Genomic DNA, 21002 nt, shown 5'->3' with positions numbered 1-21002 from the left:
GGCACATGCCCGTGGCGTGCTCGGTTCCCAGTGGAGGGCGTGCAGGAGGCAGCCAATCAATGATTCTCTCTCATCATTGATGTTTCTATGTCTCTCTCCCTCTCCCTTCCTCTCTGAAATCAATGAAAAAAAAGAGGAAGCTAGGAAAAAGCTACCTTCCAGACACAGGCTCCACTTCTGCCTCAGGTGGCAGTAAGAAAGGCTCCAAGTGTCCAGAGGGAAGATGAAGAGAACAGTGTAACACCCAGGGTCAGGGTTAATTGAAAAATAATTATTAGAAGATCCAAGATCCTGCCACAAATAGTTTGTATTATAAGGAAGAAACTTACTTTTTTCTAATTGTTAGCAAAGTCAAACAAAAAGAAAATACGTATAATGCAAAGTGATTGAGTAATATGAAGGTATGACTGAAAGTGCTTAGCGCCATGGGCTGGGCACTACTAGATGCCAGAAGGCAGAATGAATGGTAACGTTTCCTCAAACAGGATTCTTCTAAGGAAACTTTTTGAAGGAATGTAGAAATGTGGCTTGGCAGCAAGAGGGGCCTAGAGAATTTCCTTGGGACTCCCAGTCCTCAGGCCACTGACCCCCAAGTCCTCCACTGTTTCAGTATACAGTAGTTGGGCCAGCACATACTGCCAGGCACACAGATTCCTATGATGTGAATGGCAGACAAACAGGACAGTACGCTGCTCACCTTGGGATACTGACGGTAACAAACTTCAGCAAGATGCAGCCCAGTGACCACTCCCAGTCTAGCCGCAAGGCGCTGCAGCAGGAGCCCCACGATGGTGGCCAACAGAAGAACCCAGAGCAACTAGAGAAGAACAAAATCCCACCATCACACTCAGACAACAGAGGTTTTTTTGTTTGGTTGTTTGGCAATGTGAATGGGAAGCACTACATTCAGGAAAGAGCCCAGGTCAGGAACCAAATGACTCAAGTTCTGTATCAGGTTCTACACATAACCTGGTATGTCTCCTTGTACCCCTCTGAGCCTTAGTTTCTCCCACCTGCAGTTTCTCCTTTACTCAAGGAAACTGTGTGGGTGACATAAAAAACCAACTATGTGGATAAGATAGAATAAAACACCAGATGGAAAAGTACTTTTCACTTAAATGTCACTGTAGGTTCAGTAGAGGAAAAGGATGTGAGTGTGTTGTGTGTGTCTAAAAGGGACACGGGTAGAACTAGACATTTACCTTAAAACCAGCCACTGCTCCAGACTGCAAATCAGATTCGATGTTTCCTGGATCCAGGTAGGCAATGCTCATAAGAAAGCCTGGTCCCGTGAAAGCCCAGAGTTTCCGAAAGCTAAAACAAGAGTGCTACACAGAGGACAAGAGAGCAAACTGATTACACCTCCATACTGCTGACCTATTTGATCATATACAAAGCAACAATATCAGTGTCACAACAACAAAGGACTCAGGATGGTGGATATTGGGTGTGTCCAAGTTTCATTTCCATTTCATCCACTTATTATCAATAAGTTGGCCCCTTCTCTGTCCAAGTAAAGAGCCTTTCCCTACCTTTCTCTTTTCCATCAGCCTCTCATTTTAAAACCAGAGTAACAATATCAGCACCTCTGTGCTCAACCACTACCCAAATGGACAAAAGCTGTCGTCGAAGAGGAACATAAATCTCACACTTCTTTGATGTGAGCATCTCTCATTGGCAACAGTTTTCCAGGCCCTCATTTTCCTAAATAGTTTCTATTTATTCTGATTTTGAAATTCCGTCTTCAGAGACTGTGCCAAAATTAGACCTGAGGCTGCTGATCTTGAGCTGTCCAGCAGACCTGTTACCCACATTCTCCTTACATAACAACTTTTTCTCCTAAGGACCTGTCACTGACCTCCTCCTCAGGAATGGGAATCTTCTCATCAAAGTAGGTGGTGAAGGGCTCCTCTGACGTCCCGGGGGACTGCGGGAGAGAGGAGCTGCTGTAGGCAGGGTTGATGGCACCAAGACTGGCAGAGTCCCCATAGTCTTCAGAAGCAGCACCTGAATGAATAGATTTGAAAAGAATTTTTTAAAAAATGAGCAAACTGCCCTAGCTGGTTTGGCTTAGTGGATAGAGCATTGGCCTGTGGACTAAAGGGTCCCAGGTTCGATTCTGGTCGGGGGCACATGCCCGGGTTGCGGGCTCGATCCCCAGTAGGGGGCGTGCAGGAGGCAGCCAATTGGTGATTCTCTCTCATCATTGATGTCTCTATCTCTCCCTCTCCCTCTCCCTTTCTCTCTGAAATCAATAAAAATATATATATTTTTAAATGAGCAAACTAACAATTTATCCATAGTAATACTGAAATTAAATCTTTAATACCCTAGAGGCACAAGAGTTACCTGACTATATCTCAATTTATTTCTAATACTTTATTTTTATTTTAAATAAATTAATTTTTCAAATTATTTTCTTAATCCTCACCTGAGGATATGTTTTTATTGATTTAAGAGAGAGAAACATCAATGTGAGAAACATCAATCAGTAGCCTACAGTATGTGCCCCAACTGGAGATTGAACATGCAACCTTTTGTTGTACTGGACAATGCTCCAACCAACTGAGCCACCCAGTCAGGGAAATAAATTAATTTTTGAATAAGCAATATATTCACATGATTGAAAATTTGAGAAATACAAAAAGGCTTATGGCAAAAAAGCTCCCTATCACCTCCTTCTGCCATCATTCAGCTCTAGATCAGTTTTTTAAAACAATATCTTTTTATTGATTTCAGAGAAGAAGGGAGAAGGAGCGAGAGATAGAAACATCAATGATGAGAGAGATTCATTGATCAGCTGCCTCCTGCAAGGACCCCCACTGGGGATCAAGCCTACAACCCTGGCATGTGCCCTGCTCTCCTGGTTCATACATAGGTCGGCACTCAACCACTGACCTACAACAGCTGGGCTCTACATCAGTTTTAACACTACTCTCACAATGGTCTTCCTACTTTATATTTCTATTCCCACTTGGCAACTTTTAGAACCATTTCATTTTCTTCTAAGAACACTGATGTCTAGGAGTCAAAATATAACATTCCCAGACTAGCCTCTTGGGTAACCTAAAATCCTAACTTTTACAAGAAAAACTAGGTCAATCTAGTGGGGGACACACCACCATCACCACCATCACCCCTCCTAATATCTGGGAGGACTTACTCAAAGAAACTTCTTTGGACATTATACCTCCAAAAGGCTTCTCAAAAAATGTGGAAGTTGCAAAATCCTGCCACAGTTCGGGCTAAAATCTGAAGTTGCAGGAAAACCACCAAGCAGGAACCCCTTTGCCTCCTGACTAAGGCCTGCGTAAAGAGCCGCAGGTCACGGGGTGACCCTCGTGATAGGAGAACTCATCTAAGACTGATAGTGTTTCCCTGACCCTGGCATTTTGTAGTTAATCTTAAATGCAGGGAGTGGTAGGGACTGGAAGAAAAGGGCTAATCTGCCAAAAAGATACAAAACCAGGATTGCTGTAGCCATCAAATGGCTATTTTGAACCACAAAGCTCTAATCTCAGTGTTTCTAAGAAATCCTTACAACCTCCAATTAAAAAACAAAAGCTTTCTTTCTATATGGAAAGAAAGTGGCCCGGAACTTATTAAGAAATTTATTTTTAGCCGAAACCGGTTTGGCTCAGTGGATAGAGCGTCGGCCTGCGGACTGAAGGGTCCCGGGTTCAATTCCGGTCAAGGGCATGTACCTGGGTTTCGGGCACATCCCCAGTGGGAGATGTGCAGGAGGCAGCTGGTCGATGTTTCTCTCTCATCGATGTTTCTAGCTCTCTATCTCTCTCCCTTCCTCTCTGTAAAAAATCAATAAAATATATTTTAAAAATAAATAAATAAATAAAAAGGAATGGAAATTCTAAAGGGAAAACTTAGAATTAGGAAGGATTAGTCAAAGCAGTCAAGAAGCTCTAATCAAATACAGTATAAGGTGCACACTCAGTACTTTACAGCTCCATACAGATCTGAAATGCCATCAGCAGCCAAAGCACTCTAGGAGGGTTTTATGACGGGCATTACTGCTATAGAAACCAAACTTGTAGCTAAGCTTGGCTCTTCTCAGAACTGGAAACAAGATGAGGCCGGTCTCTGTAGTTATAAATCCATTTCAGCCTAAGTCACCAGATGGTGACTTCTCAATGGAGCAGATCTCCATTGGCAGAAGAAGGGCAAATGGGGACATATTTTGTTGGGAATAGACAATGAGAAAGAAAACATGATAAATTTCTATATCCAAATAACAATTAGACAGTAACACAAAAACTATAAATTACCATCTGGCATCTTCTGTTCAGGCCCCAACACCATGGTGTTCTTAGAATAGGATTCTGGAAAGTAGAAAAGGGAAGGAGAGAAATGAATAAGAACTAACAAGTTCAGCAACAGCACTTTGTACTCTGTACAACCAAATCCTTACTATATGAAAAGAAGAATTCTTCTATTGAATTAGATAACCTTGAAAATAATTAGTTTTCTGAGTATGATTAAGGGATATTTAATAAAAATGTAAGTCTTAATCATGGTTTTGCTGGCAAGATTTCAGAACCAAATTGGAGCGGGCAAATGTTTTGTTTTTTTAGAAGCAGGTCCTCTGGAATAGCTTAGCACCACGTTCCCCACAAACGTGTGTTGCATGACAGGCGAGGGGGCGGACCCCCTCCTGCTGCCCAGGACCAGGGGCTGCACCAACCAGTCTGATGTCAGAGGCAAATGCTTCTGAATAAACCTCCACACATGGGCTGCCAGGCAATCTTATTGCCTGTGCTTACCCCCAGATAAATCCAGAAATCAAGACTGGATTTCCATTTTTGAGTTTTTAATATTTAATTGATTTTTAGAGGAGGGCGGGGAGGGCGGGAGAGAGAGGAAGAGAGAAACATTGGTTTGTTGTTCCACATATTTATGCATCCATTGGTTGATTCTTGCATGTGCCCTGACCAGGGATGGGACCCGCAACCTTAACCTATGGGGTTGATGCCCTAACCCTCTGAGTAACCTAGCCAGGCTTCATTTTTATGAGTTTTTAAGGGCAGAAGTCTAAAACTCTCTGACCTAACAATTTAAACTTGAGAAATAGAGTGGAGAAATAAAAAAGGGTCACAGTGGTTATGTTGCTAAATTATTAACTTCAAGTAGGCTGAGGCATCAAAAAAATTATTATTCTTGTTTAAACTGACTCTGGGAACTTAAGCTTTTGAAATTTCCAGTCCTACCTGAATATCAGTGCATTGTGCCTTTGATGCTTCCAATTAACCATCTGAATTACCTCAAAAAGAAAATGTTCCAGTGTCTAAACCACCAGACATCTGAGGATTATCATCTTGAACCAATGTGGGGACTAAGAATGCAGAACTGATTCTCCTCAAAAATGGACTTTTTACTATAAAACTCTCAGACTTTTCTTTCTCCTCAGGAGCACTCTTGGTATTGCCTAGTAGTTGGGAGGCTTTGATTAGAAATAAATTACAAAGATTTATTTAAGGGCCCAGTCAGTGTGGCTCAGTGGTTGAGCATCAACTTATGAACCAGGAGGTCACAGTTCGATTCTTGGTCAGGGCACATGCCTGGGGTGCAGCCTCGATCCCAAGTGTCGGGGTGTGGGGGCGCATGCAGGAGGCAGCCAATTGATGATTCTCTCTCATCACTGATGTTCCTATCTCTCTCTTCTTCTCTCTCTGAAATCAATACAAATATTTTTATAAAATATTTATTCACGGGCCTTATGCTTCAATTTCTGGAAAGGGGAAAAGCACCTCACCAGCACACCCATAGTGGAGGGCCACTATTCCTAGCTTCATGTTTCCCAAGGAGAAACGTCAGCTCTAATGGTTCAGGTCTCATTCCCCAACCCTTCAACAACTGGGAGAAGAAACTAATGACCGTGGCCTCCCCTCTGGACTTTCAGGGCGCGCTGAAGCAGGAGGGCTGGCCATGGTTCTCCAGATGCCAGCACTCCTCAGTCCTGCAAGAAGCAACCTGGGGGGACGAGGAGGTGTCCAACATGTCCAGCATTCTGTTGGGTTAAGTTCAACCGGGTGTGAAGAGGTATGAATAAGCCCATTTGGCCACAGATCTGTGGTGTATTCTCCAGTCAACCCCGCCAATATGGCTTGATTTTTTTTAACCTCTGATCTACTAATTAAGGAATCTACTTCTCAGTCAATTCCAAATTCAGAAGGGGAAGACAGAGTAATAATAACTCTCCTACTGAAAAAGGTATGAAGACTTCCCTTAGCTGACTTTTACTGTTTAAATTGTCTTTTCCACTTATGTCCCTTCGTTCCTCCTAACTGAACAGTCCTCTACTTTCTGTTTTAGACCATCTACCTACCAACATATTCTATATTATACCTAACTCACAGAATTACAGAATTCAGACCCAAAGCGGGTTTTAGGTTTCATCTATTTTCTGGGGTATAAAACATACCACCACTGACTAATTTGGAAAACATTTTTCATCTCTGCAGTAACCAATATCAAGTATTTTGTTATAATGTATGACTAGCCATATTCCTCCTATCGGGTTTTGAGCCACCAGATGGCTAACACCAGGCAAGAGATCCCAACCCCTCTTTCAGCCCGTTACCACAGCTCCTCACCAATGGGATTTACATTGATAACTCAGAGTAGCAATAACCACTTGCTTCCAATCACCGTACAGCCCTTGGTACCACCCAGAGCCTTTTTACTTATAATCCTAAGAAGCCAGGTAATCAGGTTATCCTAGCCCACAATGAATTAGAAACCACAAATCCGATCCGGGATTAAGGCTTTCACAGAAAAAGACCTTGGGCCATTGGTCTGAGGCAAAGAGCCCTTCCTTATACTTCTATTAGCTCTGAGAACATTATTATTAAGAATAATAATTATCTTATTATTAATCGTATAATTATTATTGTTATATCAAATTTCTTAACTGTGGCCTACTCACTCATGCATGTAGTGATGCATGATATCCTATTTAAGAAGACACAGAAGTACTTTTATACATTTGAGGAAGATTCCTATCCAAAATAGGCTACTTATATTTAAAAAGCAACTAATTGAGGCGTGCCCCTCCCCTTCCCCCCCACCCCCCCAGGAGCACTCCAGCACCTTTTCCTCCCTTTCTTCTTCCCCCATAGGCATGCATCTTCTAAATTCCAAAGGACCCTACAAGACTTGCAACCAGGGACACAATGGGCAGCAGCTGCTCTTCCCAAGCTAATCCCCTGAACCTGTCTCCAAGGTCCCCTTTTCTCTGACTCTCCAGCGAGCTGACAGCAGCCCAGCCTGGGCTCACTTCTTTTCTGGAGAGCCAAAGCAGCCTCACCTATGCCCTCTCCTGTTGCGTCTTTTATCCCACATCCTTCCTTGTTTCCTGTCCCCAGCTTTCATAAATGTACCCTCAAAATAAAAAAATAAAAAGCAAACAATTGAGATAGTAGTGTGTTTTCCCCCCAAGCCTATAGTCTGCAGAAGTGATAGTTAAATAAAAACTCTAGACAGAAATATTTCATGATAAAAAATTTAATAATTATCACTATTCTAACTGATTATTCCTATACTAATTACATATAGAGCCATTAATACAGAAGTCTAGTCTTCTCTCTGAAATCTCAGGAATGTATTATTCCAAGAGAGAAAACTGATTCTAGATTCCAACTTTCCCATCAAAACTTTTCATTAACAAACTACAAGTTCCACTGTTTGTAGTGTATATAGAACATAACTAGGACAGGGAACAGAAGGGTCAGTTATGCTTGGTGTGCTGCACAGTTTTTAAGCCTCCATGAAAATTTAAGATACATACGGAAGCTGTAAGTTAATATGAAGATAGTTTTGCTCTCTAAGGCCATACCACCAGGCCATTTTCAGTCACTCAGTTACATTAATCCTACCAGACCTGAGGTCCTGAACCTAACTGTCCCCTATACCTGGGCTCCTGAGCATTAAAGAGAAAAAACCAACATGATATAGAAAAATGTTAGTTACATGCAAACAAGTGGTTAGAATAAGATGGAACTTGGAGACATTGTAGAAAATAGTTCTACCTTTCATCTAGCGCCAATATTCCACCTTTGTGTGGAAATTACCGAAAAATCGGTACAGCGGTCTGGTAGGGTTAAGGAAAAGAAGAAGCTGAGATATAAGCAACCAGAATCAACTCAGCAATACTTTGATTATTATGATTAATACTGCTTTGATATTCTAGATCACTCCAACCGTAAAGTATCACCTTCTCTCATAGCCAGTAAGATTCATCTTATTAAACACCAATCAACAACAGAAAAGTGGTTAAGTATTTTATCTTATCCGTTATCAAAAGTTCTAAGACTGTTTTACAGTATTAAAGTGCTAATAAAGTTACATTTTCTGTCCAAAATGTCATCCGTCTACATATCCTTTGACTCAGCAATTCTACTTCTAAGAATACATCCTAAACACTCACATAAGGAAGTATGTGCATATTTCTCATAGCATTATTTGTAGTATCAAAGACTGCAGTATCAAAAAACAACCGAGATATTGGCAGAGGCCGGATTAAATAAACTATGAACGTTCATACAAGGGAACACCATGCAGCTATTATAGATAAGGCAGACCTACAGATACTGGCAGGAATAATCTCCAACATATGTCAAATAAACCCAACAAACCAATTTATAGAACAGCATGCTATCATTTGTGCAGGGAAAAAAGAATACACACATGTACACACATATGCTGCCTCCAAAGGACAATAAGTCAAAACTGGTAATGCTGTCCCTGAGACGAAGAAGTGGGGGAGCCCAAATGACATTAGGTAAAAGGAAGACCTCTCACTGAATATACACCATACACCATTTTGTTCTTTAAAAAAACTTTTACCATGTGCATTTCTGTATTATTTATTTTTAAAAAATATATAAAGATAATGTGGATTTGCTTCTTTTTTTCAATTAGTTTACTTTCAATAGATTTTGTATTGGTTTCAGATGTGCAGCATAGTGGTTAAACAATCATATACTTTACAAAGCATTCCCCCTGATGTTTCCAGTACCCACAAGTTCATGCAAACAAGTGGTTAGAATAAGATAGAACTTGGAGACATTGTAGAAAATAGGTCTACCTTTCATCTACCTTTCATCTAGCGCCAATATTCCACCTTTGTGTGGAAATTACCGTAATAATTACCGTAATAAAGCGTAATTAACTAATTACATAGTTATCGCAATATTATTGACTATATTCCCTGTCCTGTACTTTACATCCCCATGACTATTTTGTAACTACCCATTTGTATTTCTTAATCCCTTCACCTCCTTCACCCAACTATTAGACTCTCTTCTAATAGCTGTCAGTCTGTTCTCTGTATCTATGAATGTTTCAATTTTGTTTGTTCATCTATTTTGTTCTTTAGATTCCACATATAAGTGAAATCATATGGTATCTGTCTTTCTCTGACTGACTTATTTCACTGAGCCTAATACCCTCTAGTTCCATCTATGCTGTGGCAAATGATTGGATTCGTTTTCTTTTTTTTTACAGGTTGAAGTAAAAGATTGTTTATTTAGCAAAAAAACATGTATAAAACACCTCAAACTTGTATAAATGAATAACAAATAACCATAAAACCATAATTTCAAGAGTTTTTCTAATAATGTAGCTGTAAGATAAACATTTTAAAGAAAAAAATTAATGCACATATGTTAAAGAATCTCAAGAAAGCAAGGAATAACATTAAAAGCGGGGACAGGTTCCAGTATCCGGATTTCAAATGATTTTCTTGAAACATTTTAAGAGTTCAAAACATATTTTCATTCCATCAGTGTAATCCAGATAGTCCAATCCAGCCTCCAGCCTCTCCAGTCTGAGACTTGAATGGAATAATTATCTCCTTGCTCCCAAGTAGGGGAAAGAGGAAAATCATGGCTTTAGAATCAGACTTGTTGAACCAGGTGACTTAAAGTACGTCACTAACTTCTCTGAGTCTTAGATTCCTCCTTTGATCCAATTCCTCCCCCAACCTTGTTTTTCTTTTTCTTTCCTTATTTTTTTCCCCATTCTTATTTGTCATGATCTCCCAGGCAGGTCTGCATTGCCTATACTGAATCTGGGTTCAGTCAAGTATTTGGTCTCAACCACCCACTGCTCTCTGGATTCATTTTTTTTTAATTTTTTTTTTTTTATTGATTTCAGAGAGGAAAGGAGAGGGAGGGAGATAGAAACATCCATGATGAGAGAGAATCATTGATAGGCTGCCTCCTGCATGCCTCATACTGGGGATCAAGCCCACAACTCAGGCATGTGCCCTGACTGGAATTGAATTGTGACCTCCTGGTTCATAGGTCAATGCTCAACCACTGAGCCACACTGGCTGGGCTGGATTCACTTCTTAAATACTTTATGGACTCTCTCTGATAAAGCTTATTTAAAAAAAGAAATAAAATAAAATCTATATACATATATATACATACATATATATATATATATATATATATATATATATATATATATGATTGATAGATTTTAGAAAGGAAGGGAGGGAAGAAAGAAACATAGACTTGTTGTTCCACTTATTTATACATTGTCTGTACCCTGACCAGGGAGTGGACCCACAGCCTAGGGCCCTAGGCGTATTGGGACAACACTCTAACCAATTGAGCTACCCAGCCTGGCTCTGATAAAGCTTCTCAAATGCATAAGGGGAGATCTGAAGCCCTCCACTTGGCTGGCATACATTGCCTTCAGTTTAGCTTACTATCACTCTGTCTCAGCGCCCAAATAGCCATGCTGTGAAATTATGATCATGGAGTTTCAGAAGCCAAATCCTTAGGAAAGCATTTCCTGACTCCAATTTTGGATTAAATGCCCCTCCTTCGTGTTCTCCCAAGGCACCTGCTGGTTACCACTATCATTACTCTTACACTCTTACCATGTTATCTTGAAATCATTCATTCCCTGATACTATTTTGAAACTTTTCTGTAAGTTTGAAATTATATCAAAATAAATAGTTATCTCCTCAAAACACAAACTAGCTATAATAAATTCCAAATATCTAGTTAACAATAATTCTGTGTTGCCCTAGTCGGTTTGGCTCAGTGGATAGAGCGTAGGCCTGAAGACTGAAGGGTCCTGGGTTCAATTCCAGGTCAGGGCACATGCCAGGGTTGCCGGCTCAATCCCCAGTAGGGGGGCGTGCAGGAGGCAGACGATTAATGATTCTCTCTCATCGTTGATGTCTCTCTCTCTCCCTCTCTGAAATCAATAAAAAATATATATTTTTTAAATTCTGTGTTTCTTAGCATTTTCAATAAGTCTGGAAGACAACTTTGAATAACCCAAACCTGTTTTAAAATTGCCCCAAGAAATGAATATTAAAATACATACATAACATTAACTTAAACTTTTCCCCCTAGTGTTAAAAAAATTTTTTTAATTTGAAATATTTTTTGTTATTCCCCTGTATAGGGCAAAGGCACTCAAAACTATTTCACTGATTTTAGAGCTGTATTCAACATTGCAAAGGTCACCCTAAAACTGGAAGGTTTAGAGGAGTGTTTTTTAACAGTCTTCTAATTCTTCCTCCCTTTTTTTCTCCCCTCCTCTACATAAACAAAGTCAAAGGCAGCATTACGTAAGACAGCAATTTTCAATTGGTGTGCCACAGTAATTTTTTTTAAATGCAATACTTAAAAAAAAAAAAAAAAGGAATACCTGAGCCCTGGCCAGCATGCTCAGTGTTTAGAACATTTGCCTGTGCACCAGAGGGTCTCAGGTTCGATGCCCATCCCAGGTTGGGGCTTGTGTGGGAGGCAACCATTCAATATGTCTCTCTCACATTGATGTTCCCGCCCCCTTCCATTCTCTCTAAAAATCAATGGAAAAAACATCCTCATTCCTTGGGTGAGAATTTTTTAAAAAGCAATACCTGATGATTTAGTTGGGGGCACTGGCTTCTTTTCCCTTAGATTGTTAAATAAAAAAAATGACAACAGCCAACACAAGAGCTGTCCAGTGTGAATTAATCAAATTTTTGGTGAGGTTGGCAAAAAATATATTTTTTGGTTTGCCACGGAATTTTAGTAATTAGTTGATGCATGCCATGAGATGAAAAAGGCTGAAAATCACCGAAGAAGGAAAATAAATTTCATAGAAGCAAACAGTAAACTGTTTGCATGGAAGCAACTGATTAAATAAATGTGACAGGAATGTTTGAAGTTGACTCCCTCTTGACGCTTTTCTCAATGATCAGTGCCAGCAACATGCTGGTGACAAAGCAGAAACAGCCAGAGGCACAGATTAAGGCTTTAAAAAGTAATAGCCAAGGTTTTAGGTATTAATAAGCAGTCATGACTTTTTAAAATTCATTTTGTGTCCTGAAGAAAATGTAAAGATTTTCAGATCCTTCTAAAATCCCTTTTCCCGAAAGGTCTACTTTAAGGCTAAAGTACTGGATATTCCTACAAAATCATTACTATTGATCTAACACCTCTGTTGTACAAGATGTTCTTTATGAAGGTGAGTTCCTACCCCTGGATGAGTCAACAAAACTCTGAAATATTCAAGTGGTTCAAACAGAGCTCATTGTTTTCTGAACCCTCCGTGTTTTAATAAGGAAAATTACTAGCTACTTTTATAAAATGAAAGAGTATTATTACTGCCTTTGTTTTTCCATTCCAGGTCAATAAAGACGCACCGTTTTCTGAGCCTTTTCCATTTAGGACATGCATCTAATTAGTTCCAAAACTCAATGTGTCCCCACTGGGGGTGAGGGGAAAGAGCTTAGAAAAGCAATGTGAATTTCGAAATTATTCTTGAGAATGTAAAGTTTGAAATTCTTTTATTTAATTTGAATAAGTGTATCCTATTTTCCTCTTATGAAAATGAATTTCATGTAAAAATGGGGAAAAGGGCTAAAGACTGATTACATCTACTTCCTGATAGTGAAAAGCCCCTCTGGTGTTAGTGAAGAAAGGCCTAGAAACTCGATTCCTCTCTCCCTAAGTGGGTAGTATCAGAATGTCTTCAACCGAAAGCCACACAAGCACGCCCAGTTCATAAAGTTCAAACAGTGCTGCTATTGTACAATGTGCTTAATACGCATCAGGGCATCTGTGTTGTGTAAGTCTCGCTCTCCCTGGCACAATGGCCACTGAAATACCAGCTTAGCCCAGCCAGTGTGGCTCAGTGGTTGAGAGTCGGCCAGTGAGCCAGGAGGTCACGGTTTGATTCCCGATCAGGGCACATGCCCAGGTCAGGGCGCTTGCCCAGGTTGCAGGCTTGATAACCAGTGAGGGGCATGCAGGAGGTCGCAGATCAATGATTCTCTCGTATCGGTTTCTATCTCTTTATCTCTCTTCCTTCCTCTCTCTAAAAATCAATAAAAATCTATTTTAAAAACAGAAATACCAGCTTAGACTGCTCTTCATTTTACTGATTTTGTGTGCCATAGTGTTAATCTTGCTTAGTCTATCAGAGAACCACAATTTCAACTCAGTTTCTCACCTAAGCTAGACTTTTGAGAATCTGTTTTATAGTTGAAAGAAAAACCTAACATTGAGAATATCTAATAATAAAGAAAGAGAAAATTAATTAGCAAAAGGAAAGAGGGAGTAAGATCCGGGGAGAAAGAGTACAGCTGATAATGAAACCAGCTGCTTGGGTGTGAAAGACGATAACAGTTGGAAGAAATTTGGCCAAGCTCTCAAGAAGGATGTTTTAGACAAAACTATCACTCATCAACCAGAAACTTCAGAATGAGAAGGGCCTATACCCGCTAAATAGAACTCTTAACTTTATCTGCTCAGTGCTCTGAGAATTAATCAGCTTCTTTACCGCCTTTACTTCTTTACTTCTTTTACTTCTTTAATGTTAACTGCTCACTAAAATCTTACTTCTAGAGACTACAGCTTGGTCTTTGTTCCTCCCAACTCACACAGTGTGAGCTTCCTCTGATTTCCTCCCAACCAGAAATTTACAGCAGTGCATTTCCCTTTGGGGGACCAACCAGGCCTCCTGGCCTGACACATCTAATCTGGAACACAACTCCAAGTTCTGAGAACAATTTAAAAGACCCCTTTTATACTGAAATAAGAAAGTCTATAAATCAGTCTATACCTACTTCTAGCCTCAGGAAAAAAATGTCTTGCCCTCATACTTGCTTCAGTATTTTTTTCTCTGGCAAATATGAAAAATGATTATCATTAGATTACATTCAACTCATTTATTCTAGTGACAGTATTGGTCCCCTGATGTAGACTGAACTTAACAATTTTAGGTACATATTTTCCTCAATGTTTGTTTTCTTAAAGCAAAGAAAAACTTATGTGTAAAGACAGACAACACATACTACAAGGTTCTCCAACCTGATACATTCCTCTTTTTGCTCTTTGGAACCTGTTAAAATTTTAACTTGTAGGCTTCGTTCATTACCTTGGAGTTTTTGTTTTTGTTTTAAATATATTTTTATTGATTTCAGAGAGGAAGGGAGAGGGTGAGAGAGAAAGAAACATCAATGATGAGAAAGAATCATTGATCAGCTGCCTTCTGCACAGCCCCCACTGGGGATCAAGCCTGCAACCCTGGCATGTGCCCTGACTGGGAATCAAACTGTGACTTCCTGATTCATAGGTAGATGCTCAACCACTGGGCCATGCCAGCCGGGCATTACCTTGGAGTTTTAACATACACTTGTTTATCAGCAATAAGTGGGACTGAAACAAAGAAAACCCATACAAAATGACCTACTAGCAATAGGCACAAAGACTGAAAACCCTAACTTCCCAATTTGTCTTCACTGGAAACTGGTTCTTACACTAAAAAATATGTTACTCTGACCTTAAATTAAAAGTGGAAGAGGAATTAGACAATATATTTTTATCATTCTTGGCCAACTCTTTTATATTCTACTAGAGGCCCGGTACATGAAATTCGTGCACTCGGGGGTAGGGGGGTTCCCTCAGCTCAGAGCCTTCAGGGGATAACTGACGGCTAGAAACTAGGGGAGTGGGGAGCGGGCCTAAACCAGCAGTCAGACATCCTTAGTGCCGCCGCAGATGCAGGAGAGACTCTTGCCAACACCACTGGGCTCGCCAGCCACGAGCCCAGCTTCTGGCTGAGTGGCACTCCCCCTGTGGGAGTGCACTGACAATCTGGGGGCAGCTCCTGCATTGAGCATCTGCCCCTGGTGGTCCGTGCACGTCATAGCGACCAGTCGTTCCACCCTTCGGTCGATTTGCATATTGGCCTTTTATTATATAGGATTCTAATTTTATTAAAATATAGCTTATATGCCCTGGCCGGTGTGGCTGTCGTTGGGCATCGGCCTGTGCACCCAAAGGTTGCTGGTTTGATTTCCGGTTAGCCACATGCACGGTTTCAGGCTCATCACTGGAAGGGGACATGCAGGAGGCAACCTGTTATATATCTCTCTCCATCTCCCTTCCTCTTTCTCTAAAAATCCATTTAAAAATCTTTTTAATAAATAAATAAAATATAGCCTATAATACACATATGTTGTTTTATTTTATCAATGATATTCCTGATGGTACCTGTAAGGGCTCTTTTTTGTGTCTCCAGGGGTCAATAACTGTTAATTGTTCTAAATATACGTGTTAAGTTATTAAAAGAATAAACAGCATACAATGAGTGAGACAAGGGTCTAGGTCGTCTAACTCCTTATATTCTACACATTCAAATGCTACCAGCCTTCTTTTCCAAAATATTTTATTCAAACCACAGAGACTCAGATAATAAAGATGACAATATTGGGACAAAAGGCTCCCCTTTCTACCTCAAACACTCAACTCTTTAAAGATGTTACTCTTTTCCTCCTTGTTCCAGTACAAAGAAAGGGATTTTACAAAGACACTGTCCTCCACTCTCACCCCTCCAACATCCAACATCCAACCCTACAGGAATACTAAACTGTCTTATTGCAAAGCTAAATAACTGAACTTATATAACACCTGCATTTTAGCCAAATCAGGCCAGCATACTGCTAGAGTAAGTGATGTTCTTTTTTGTAAATTCAAAGTTTCTCATTTTGGATTACTTTCCAGGAAGGCTACATGCATAAACAGCAGCTTCCTAGAAGAGGAGAACTGGAAGACAGGACAATCTTCCCTTGGAGCCTTCCAGAGAGAATGTGAGAGGGGCTTCGAAGCTCATAGAAGAGGCGTAACTCTGTCATCTCACGTTTGTATTTAGGAACGTGGTGAGGAGACGGGGAATAAGGATGTCTTTGACTCCACAGCACCCACACAAACTCTTAGCACCAAAAGTCAAACAGAAAACCTACTACTTTGTGGACACTATTCTCTCACCTCTCACTTTCACTTCACTGAGTTAAAACTGAACCAAAGCTGCTTAGTAGCTCTACAGAGTAACCCAAGGAGCACTGCTGGTTTCCTAACAGCAGAATAACATTAGAGTCATACCAAGCTTCCCTGTTCATTAACAAGAAGTGCTGCCAGGCTGCCCAGAAATTCCCCTCCCCAAGTCCCACTTGGCCACACCAGGAACATGAGGAATCAAGTATGCTGCCATCGTGGCCTTTTCGGTACTGGATCCAAAATAAACTGTGCCTAGGCCCCAAGGCTGTAAATGCAATGTTATCCAACGAAAAACTAAACAGACAAATAACTTCTCAGGTTTCATTTACCCAACACAGCTATCACAGACAGACCTAGTCTAGTGATAGTTCCTAACCTTATTTAATGATAAGATAAATACCTGGCAGAAAGCCTCTAGTTACCGGTAATTTATACTCTATACTCAGATCAACATTAACGGCAAGGGTTCATGGCAATAGGCTACCAGGATTCTGAACAAAGGTTAAGTAATAAGGTCAGATTTGTTACGTTTGCAATTTTTAAGGGGAAAGAAGGCACGTGTAGGGAATAGTAAACAAACCAAAAAAAACAAACAAAAAACCAGGCTCTCCCTCCCTATCCCCAGATGTGTTGCCATTACCTTCTTTACTCCCAAGCTCTAAGGGCCCTTCCTTTATAACTTGTTTCCTAACCCCGTTTCTTCTAGGAATAGCTTTTTCTACCTCTGTCATTTACCCAATAAATGTTCTCCTACAAAAAAAACAACCCCAACACTCCCACACGCCGGAAACAGTTGTACGCACTTGGTGTGCATGAACGCATTTAACACTCGCCAACACCTCCATAGCACTGACATCACCGGTCCCCGTCCTAAGTACAAATATGCGGAAACACAAGAACAACGAGGCTGCGCAACTTGGGCCCAAGGTGGTGCCGGCTGGTAGCGCTTCGGATTCCACGGGAGTCGAGGGAAACACGGTTCACCCTGGTCTCGGCCCATCTCTCTGAAACAATGGCCAGCAAACTGATGGCGGCCTGTGTCCCCTGCCCCTCCTTTCACAGCATGCTGCTTCTACTTCCCCCCGAAAGGGGTGTCACCCTGCTTTAATGTCCCGACACTCCTGGGAGAGCGGTGGGCAGCACGAGCGTGTCTTCTCGGCACACAGAACGCTCGGCTCCTCAACCTTCCCCGAGGGACGCCCTTGGAAACAGTCCGAAATGGGGGGCAGGGAACCTGGGGAAACCACAAGTGGAGAGGAATTCGGTGCCTGCGAAGCTGAACAGCTGCGGGGCGCGCGCCCCACTTGCACACCGTCTGCAATACAGGCCCAAACGGGCCCGAACCAACCCACTGCGGACACCAGTGCCGCGGCCGCGCCGGGCCCTTCCCGGGAAGGCGCTCCGCTGGTGCGGGGCCCAGGGAGCGGACGGGGCCCCGGGCTCCGCGGGGAAGGCCGCCACCAGGTGCCCGGCGGCCCGTTCCGCAGCGTGAAGCGGGTCGCCGCACCCTCGATCGCGGGTGCCCGCGCGGGGGCAGGTCCCGCCAGGGGTTCGCCCATTTCTCCGAGGCCGTGGGAGACAAGGGGCGAGGCCCCGGCAAAGAACTCTGGTATTCGCTCCCCGCCCACCCCCGCACCCCGCTCCCGGCGCCCTCTCCTCCCTCGGAAGAATGCGACTCCGTCTACACCCCGCGCTCCAGGCCTGCCCCGCGCGCACCGCCCTCGCAGCCCCGCACGGCGTCCCGTGTGCCCCGCGTGGGCCCCCGCGCCTTCTCCTCGGCGGGCCCCAGAGCCGCCCGGCCCTCCCGGCCCGTCAGGAGCAAACGGAGCTCCCGCTTGACCCCTGACCTCGCCGGCCCTCCGCCTTACCAGCTCCGCGGCCACCTGACAAGCTGTCCCCGCGCCTGGGGCTCCATAGCCCTGGAGCCAGCGCCAAGCGGCCCAACTCCTACACGCCCCGCCATTGGCCGACAGGACGGCAGCCGCACATTCCTATTGGCTGGATTCTCCGTCTTCCCGGTAGCGGCCCGCGTGCGTGGCAACCGGACTGCGGGTCCCGAGGCCCCGCCCACCCCGAGGTCAGCTGGGGGCGGGGCCCAAGCGGTGTGGGCGGAGCTGCACCCTTCGGAGCGGTCCAGCCCCCGGAGTGTGGTTTGGAGGCCCCCGCCCAGCAGACAGATTAAGTTTCGTGCAATAGTTCGCTGTGGCCTCACGTTAGCTACTGACAATCAGCTTGTTTCTTCTGGAGACGTGGCTCGCCCTATAAAGTGCAGCTCCGCCCTGTGAAGTGCAGCTCCACCCGATACAGCATAGCCACCTGCAAAGACCGTGTCCTCTCGCCCCCAGAGCCTCATCATAGTATCTGTGCCCTATCGAGAGCACCCCACACCTGAGAGGAACTGCGAAACATCAGCCAGTGCAACCAGTTCGACCGCATCGGTGCCTTACTCCCAAGCCTTTGTAATGAATCCTTTCCCTCCATTCTACCCGCTTCTTCCCCCAAGATTTACCTGCACCTCCCCCAGAGTAATCCCACTCCATCCCCAGCCTCAACCTCACACTCTAGAGCAGTGGTTCTCAACCTTGGCTGCACATTAGAATCACCTGGGAATCTTTTTAAAATCCCGATTTCTGGGCCTCATCCTCCGGAAATTCTGCTTCTTTGTTACTAATGTTGTGGTCCCACCCCATAACAAAGAAACAGAATTTCCGGAGGATGAGGCCCAGAAATCAGGATTTTAAAAAGATTCCCAGGTGATTCTAATGTGCAGCCAAGGTTGAAACCACTGCTCTTCTAGAGTCTTTCTCTGAAGATGGCAGTCAGACCAGTGTTGCGACAGAGGGGAGAAAGCAAATGGTTTGACAAACCACCCTACTTTTCTTCTTGTTCAGAGCTATAGAAACATTCTTAGACACCCTCCCCCTTATATCCAAGATAACCACGCTTATCTAACCAACTCATAGGCCTAGAGAGGTAAAGCAAAAACCCCTCCAATTTCTTTCTTCGTGTAAAAACTGCTAGGAGAAAATGTTACTAGTTGTAAAAGAGTCCAACAGAGGAGAAAAAGGAGAGTGAATTGACAAGAGAAAAATCCAAATAAAGTACAAAGTAGAAAACGCGGGGACCAAAAACTGGGCTGAGCATCGTCAGTTATCTGGTATAGGCTGGTTTGCACACAGACTTTCTCCTGGAGAGAAAAGAAACAGCACAAATTAGTCCTGAGAATCTCTCTGTAGCACACCTGGGGAGTTCCAGAAAGTCTCTCCAGACCAGAACCTTTCCTTTGGGAACCTCTGCTGCAACTAGAAAATAAAATGGCTGTAGCCACTCTTGTGCCCTTCTAGGTGGGCTCAGCTGGGCCACCTCCCCGGCTGTTGCATACTTACTAGTTACTTACTTAGCTCACATTGTGGTGCTGCCTCCGTCTTACGCTGCTTCTTCATTGTGCAGAACGGGTTTGACTTCCTCCCGTGCTAGCTCGTCTATAGAAGCAGACAAGTGTGCCTCCCTTGCTTAAATAAGGGCACGGAGGCTGCTCTGGGTAACGCAACACTGATAAAGGCACAGCAAGGAATTTCAAGAGGCAATCCACCTCTTTCAAAGCATAATCTAATTTCATCTTTGACCTGCCATGAAAAGGGAAGCATCATATATCTGCCACTCCTAGATATTAATGAACAATTAATTGAGTTTGAAAACTTGTAATCTAAGATTTCATCTGTTCTCTCTGACAGGAGATAGAGGCGGTGTATGAAAGGGGTGAAGTCAGAGGCATTGCTTTCCTCCAGGACGCCACTCCTCCGGGAGTAAAGTTGGTTCGGGCACTTGTACCAGGGCTGCATGTGCATTGGGACTCTGCTCCCCCGAGACGTAAACTGAAACCAATTAACCCCGAGCTTGACAGTCCACAAGTATGTTCCACATAGTACGTGAGCACTGATGCCATTAGGAGGCGTCTCTGGGTGTGGGTGAAAATGCCACCCGCCTATCCCTCGGGATTTTAAGGACCTGCTGGCATTAGTCCAATCAGTGATTCACAGGCAGACAACAAAGCCGCACAAATCCAGGGCTCTGTGACTGATGAAAGAAAGAAAATGAAGGGAAAAAGGGAGAAAGTGAAGGAGAAAGAAAGAGAGAGAGAGAGAGAGAAAGGAAGGGAGGGAGGGAGGGAAGGAGGGAGGGAGGGAGGGAAGGAGGGAGGGAGGGAGCGAGGGAGAGGGAGAGGGAGGGAGGGAGGGAGGATAATGAAGGCTTCTGAGAAAGAGGGGAAGAAGGGAGGGAGGAAGGGAAGAAGGAAGGAAAAAAAGGAAGTACCTTGAGACTGAAAAAACAAAACAAAACAGAGGAAGTCCAGAATTTCTCAATCTGGGAGGAATTTCAAGGATGAGGAAAATTTGCCTCAGGCAAATAAATAGTTTAGTAGATCAGCTGGAGAGGCAAAGCTGGAAAGGAGACGCTTTGGGGTGGGGTAAGGAGAATGGGATGGAATACTGGAAGGAAGGAGTTGCTGCCTTCAGAAAGCTTTCTGGTAGTTTTAAAGCAGTGGTTCTCAACCTTCCTAATGCCGCGACCCTTTAATACAGCTCTTCATGTTGTGGTGACCCCAAACCATAAAATTATTTTCGTTGCTACTTCATAACTGTAATTTTGCTACTGTTATGAATCGTAATGTAAATATCTGATATGCAGGATGT

At 43.0% G+C, this 21002-nt stretch overlaps 1 protein-coding gene across 5 annotated transcripts in view; it reads right to left on the bottom strand.

The window, feature by feature from the left end:
* SLC11A2 (solute carrier family 11 member 2) overlaps positions 1-19775 on the bottom strand; it is a 41654-nt gene extending 21879 nt beyond the window's left edge. For 2 of the 5 annotated variants that reach the window (XR_011470831.1, XM_070410234.1), the window contains exons 1-5: positions 19706-19775; positions 4284-4337; positions 1859-2007; positions 1203-1328; positions 698-817 (exon numbers count right to left, since the gene is read on the bottom strand). Coding sequence is in view for 4 of the 5 variants with exons in the window: in XM_070410234.1 (XP_070266335.1) it covers positions 698-817; positions 1203-1328; positions 1859-2007; positions 4284-4337; positions 19706-19751 (495 nt within the window). In the remaining variant the exon portion in view is untranslated. Of the gene's footprint in view, positions 1-697; positions 818-1202; positions 1329-1858; positions 2008-4283; positions 4338-8042; positions 14519-18024; positions 18049-18176; positions 18301-19705 lie in introns of those variants that run through there. The other 3 variants (XM_070410236.1, XM_070410237.1, XM_070410235.1) reach the window with 3 other exon arrangements.
* Between the last annotated feature and the right edge of the window lie 1227 nt (positions 19776-21002).

Source organism: Myotis yumanensis, unplaced genomic scaffold, assembly GCF_028538775.1.
Source record: "Myotis yumanensis isolate MYYU_CA2020_CCGP unplaced genomic scaffold, mMyoYum1.0.hap1 SCAF_3, whole genome shotgun sequence".
Lineage (NCBI taxonomy): Eukaryota > Metazoa > Chordata > Mammalia > Chiroptera > Vespertilionidae > Myotis > Myotis yumanensis.
The sequence above is the reverse complement of the archived record's forward strand: the minus strand, read 5'-3'. Positions and strand labels throughout refer to the sequence as shown.